At 47.2% G+C, this 4,754-nt stretch overlaps 1 protein-coding gene across 1 annotated transcript; it reads left to right on the top strand.

Annotated features, from left to right (window-relative positions):
- Positions 1-2,006: 2,006 nt before the first annotated feature.
- Positions 2,007-4,322, top strand: LOC146989302 (GTPase IMAP family member 9-like). Its single transcript, XM_085775299.1, has 2 exons — positions 2,007-2,055; positions 3,309-4,322. Exons 1-2 carry the CDS (start codon positions 2,007-2,009, stop codon positions 4,262-4,264), a joined length of 1,005 nt encoding a protein of 334 aa, XP_085631425.1. The 3' UTR covers positions 4,265-4,322.
- Positions 4,323-4,754: the final 432 nt, after the last annotated feature.

The raw sequence follows: 4,754 nt of genomic DNA, 5'->3' as shown, positions 1-4,754 counted from the left end.
ACCGAGGAAGCGGCCCCACACAATCAACTAACAGATGACCAAAAGGCTGACTCACTGCAGGGATCGGATATAACGGTGCAGGTTTCAGAGTTTGATTTGGTTTACTAGTAACCTGACACGTATGACATGTTTTTATATATTTAGAAACATCACGCTTCACACGGGGCCAGAAAAAATGCTGTAGCACCCGATGGTAGGTCTTTTTGACCCCCATATGACCAGCAACCTCATCATGTGCTGTCCGAATTACTGATGTTCTAAATTTTTCAGGCAATACCACTTGCACAATGGGATCCCCGCTAAATCCATCACCATGAGGAGCCCAAATCCTACACAGCACGTCATCATGGAGTACATAACCCTGTTTAATGTTCCCCACCTGACAGGAAGGCACCACCAAATCATACAGGTCTTTCAATGATGGATCCTTTCTCTGCTCCTGCGCCAAGTCTACATGAGAAACACAAAGATCATCTGGCACGACAAAGGAAAACTCTTTAACTTTGTCCATAGTTACCCCATCATCGACCATCAGGACTCCTTCCTCTTGCAGATTTGCCTGTACAATACTCATGATGGTCTCCCTTGTACGTCTGGCATCCACCGCAACCGAATAATGGTGTGCCACCTTGAGAAGCTGCTCCTTCGTATATTGCTCTAGTAACTCATAAGAGGGACATTTAATGAAATCCTCAACACTGGCAGCCATACCTGAACCCAACCCAACAGTCTAGATAAACAATACAAAATGTGGCGCCCCCACTGGGTCCCCCCTACTAACTGCCTAACCAAAACCTACTTACACTCAGCCCTAGTCTTCAGTGGCATTGCTGAGTTCGCCAAGGGCCCTCCCAGGATACCACCCAAAACAGTAAAGGCAAAAAAAAACTGCAGCAGAGCCTCTATTAGGGACTGCTGCTACACCTAACAGAGGGGAACACCAGTGAAAAAATTTGCCACACTTACTTTATCTCCAAACTCTGTACTTACCAACTCAGTATACGTCTCCACCAACCTGCATCAGCAGACCAACAATTCCTACCCAAAACACTGGCTTTAGACGAGCCCCCATTTTGTCACGTTCCATGTTCCAGGAACTGGACAAAAGGTGGAGAGACAACTGAGTTTGGCAATTTTTAACAAAAAGAATTTATTAATGAACTTAAAGACAACTCGAACCAAGACAAAACAAACCAACAAAACAAAGAAACAAAGAAACAAAAGAGTCCACAGGTGGAGCAGGGCTTCCACCCCAGCCGGAGTCTAGAGAGAGAGTGAATGTCCAGTGCTGAGCCTTTCTGCTCGGCCAGGCCACACCCCACCAGGTGCCATTCATCAGCCTGATGAACTGGCTGATGAGCTGAACTGGCTGATGAGCTGCTGCAGAAACTCCTCCAGCCATCACACAGGGGATTCTGCCAGACGTTCCCAGCAGACCCTCACGATACGCTTGGGTCTGCCAAGTCTGACCGGCTTCCTCCCCTGCCAGCGGATCCAACTCACCACCAGGTGGTGATCAATTGACAGCTCAGCCCCTCTCTTCACCCGAGTGTCCAAGACATACGGCCGGAGATCAGATGACACGACTACAAAGTCGATCATTGACCTCCGTCCTAGGGTGTCCTGGTGCCACGTGCACTGATGGACCCTTATGCTCGAACATGGTGTTCGTTATGGACAGACTGTGGCTAGCACAGAAGTCCAATAACAAAACACCACTCGGGTTCAGATTGGGGAGGCCGTTCCTCCCAATCACACCTCTCCAGGTGACACTGTCGCTGCCCACGTGAGCGTTGAAGTCCCCCAGCAGAACGATGGAGTCCCCGGTTGGAGCACTTTCCAGCACCCCTACCAGGGCCTCCAGGAAGGCCGGGTACTCTGCACTGCTTTTCGGCCCTCAGGCCGAGACAACGGTGAGAGACCTATCCCCGACCCGAAGGTGCAGGGAAACGACTCTCTCGTTAAGCGGGGAAAACTCCAACACATGGCGGCTGAGCTGGGGAGCTATGAGAAAGCCCACACCAGAGTGGAAGAGAGTCCAAACTGTGCGTGGAGGTAAGCCCGACTATCTCTAGCCGATACCTCTCAACCTCCCGCACGAGCTCAGGCTCTTTCCCCCCCAGCGAGGTGACATCCCATGTCCCTAAAGCCAGAGTCGTTCCAAATCACATGGCACCAGCCCCTTCTGAACCCTCCCGCGGGTGTTGAGCCTACAAAAAGGCGGGCCCACGTCGCTCGTTCGGGCTGGGCCCGGACACCAGGCGCTCGCCTGCGAGCCCCAACCCCAGGCCTGGCTCCAGGGTGGGGCCCCGGTAACGCCGCTTCGTCACAAGGGGCTTTGTTTTTTTGTTTTTATTATTTCACTCTGGATCATATAATTATTTTTTATATGCAAACATTGTGAATGTAACACTCTAGTTTATTTATGTACTGTGGGTTTCATTCCATTGGTTTAGTTTTTCTCCATGTCGAACCACAGCGCACATAGCACTTTAACTTAAGGAGCTGCTGGTTTGATCAGTTCTACGGATTTATTGATTTTATTGATTTATTTGTAATAGAGTGGAAGCACCCTTCACTGTTTTGAATGTGTGTTAAAGGTGTGAAAGTACTTTGTATGAATGTCTCATATGTATTGTTTTGTGTATGCAAAATAAAGTTTGTAACGTGTCTGTTTGGAGCAGCTGCTGACAGATGTGCAGCTGACAGTGACAGTTTCCTCATCACTAAACTTGAGCCTCCATCTGATCCTCCCTCGTTCACGTCGTGACGACGGGACAAAGTCTCTTGGACATACAGTATATTAGATATTCTGTGTTTTTCCTCTCTTTAACCGGCGTCTCGTTTCAGTTTTTGCCGGTTGGTCATCTGGTGCACCCGCTGTTTCTCTCGTGCTTGCTCACTCATTCTCGGTGCTCATATGTTATATGTTATAAAAAAATAAAAAGGAAAAAACACAGATGCGCAAAATGAATTGACCTACTGTAGTGTAATCTAACAATTCAATGACCACAGCTGATCACCAGCTTGTTGTGCCACACCTGTCATGTAACTACAGGCTTCTTTTTTTGTTTGGCGCGGTCCGGCCGAGAATTAATTTAAAAAATAATGCTCCTCAGTCCAGCCGCATCGGGTCCAGGGTCCAGGCTTCAACACTGGTCGGACCTGGTCGGGTCTTTGCTCATTTATTTGCTCAAACTTGGAGCGGCAGCGGATGATGATGATGCAGTGGTACTCAAATATAAATACAAAGATGTTATATTGAAAAGTACATTGCCAAGTTTTAAATGTTGCTCCTGTTGTTGCAGATCTGGATTTCCCTGAAGGTTTAAGGATAGTCCTGGTGGGCAAGACTGGCTCAGGGAAGAGTGCAACAGGAAACACCATACTTGGTAAAGATGCCTTCAGAGAGGACCCGAGCCCTAACTCAGTGACCACACAATGTGAGAAACAGAGCGGGAAGGTGGACGGGACTTCGGTCCAGGTGATTGACACTCCAGGTCTGTTTGATACAAACATCGATCAGGAAGAATTAAAATTGAGAATAGAGGAATGTGTCAAGATGTCAGTACCCGGCCCTCACGCCTTCCTCCTGGTGATCAGGCTCGGAGTAAGGTTCACAGAGGAGGAGAGAAAAACTGTGAAGTGGATCGTGGATAATTTTGGAGACGATGCCTCCATGTACACTATCATACTGTTTACGTTCAAGGACACGTTCAAGGATCAGGCTGAAGCTGAGAAAGCTGTGAAGGAATGCAAGGAGCTACGGAGACTCGCAGATTCATTTGGTAAAAGAACCCATGCCTTCAACAACAGAGACAGAGATGACCGCAGGCAGGTCTCAGAGCTAATCGACATGATCAAGGAAATGGTACGGGATAATGAGGGTAAATACTACACCAACAAAATGTATGAAAAAGCCCAGGAGAAGCTGAGAGAGGAGGAGGAGCGGAGGAAACAAGAGGAGAAACAGAAGAAAGAGGAGGAGTTGAAAGCATTGCTTGAAGAGAGGGAGAGGGAGAGGGAGAAGGAGAAGGAAGAGAGAGAGAAGGAGGAAAAGGTTAGAAAGACAAGAACATACATAGCTTTGGCTGTTGCTCTGGTGTTCTTGTTTGCTGGTGTGGTTATAGCCGTGTCAGCTGACACCAAAGTGGCTCTGGCTGTTGGAGCTCCTGTGATCCTCCTGGGACTGTTGGTCGGTGTGATAGCTCCCATTGGCATATGGAGAAAGGTGGGGTGCAACCCTGCATCATCAGTGGTGTAACGATACACAAAAATCACGGTTCGATACGTACCTCGGTTTTGAGGTCTCGGTTTGGTTCATTTTCAGTAGCCTACAGTAAGAGAAAAAAATGCAAAACATATTTTGCTTGTTGTGTTGTTCTAAACCAAATTTACATGTTTTATATTGTACATTGTCCCTGATACAAATAAACTTATTAAACTAAACCAGGGGTCGACAACCTTAGGCACGGTTGCCACGGTTGCCACATCTTCATGGTCGCTACCCCCAGACTCTGGAACAGCATCCCCTTCTCGGTCAGACTTGCCCCCTCCATCAACTCCATCAAAGAATCATCAAAGAATTTCACTGTACTAGCTGTATATGTGACAAATAAAGTACCTTTTTACCTTTACCTTTTTAACTCTTTTAAATCAAGACTAAAAACTCACCTTTTTACCTTATAAGTCCTCTTGATCTTTGATCTTTTTGTATATTGCTGCTTCTGTTCTGTCTATCACTTAAATTCTTT

The sequence above is a fragment of the Trachurus japonicus genome, chromosome 4 (genome assembly GCF_045865225.1).
Source record: "Trachurus japonicus isolate A0001 chromosome 4, Traja_1.0".
Classification (NCBI taxonomy): Eukaryota; Metazoa; Chordata; class Actinopteri; order Carangiformes; family Carangidae; genus Trachurus; species Trachurus japonicus.
The sequence above is the reverse complement of the archived record's forward strand: the minus strand, read 5'-3'. Positions and strand labels throughout refer to the sequence as shown.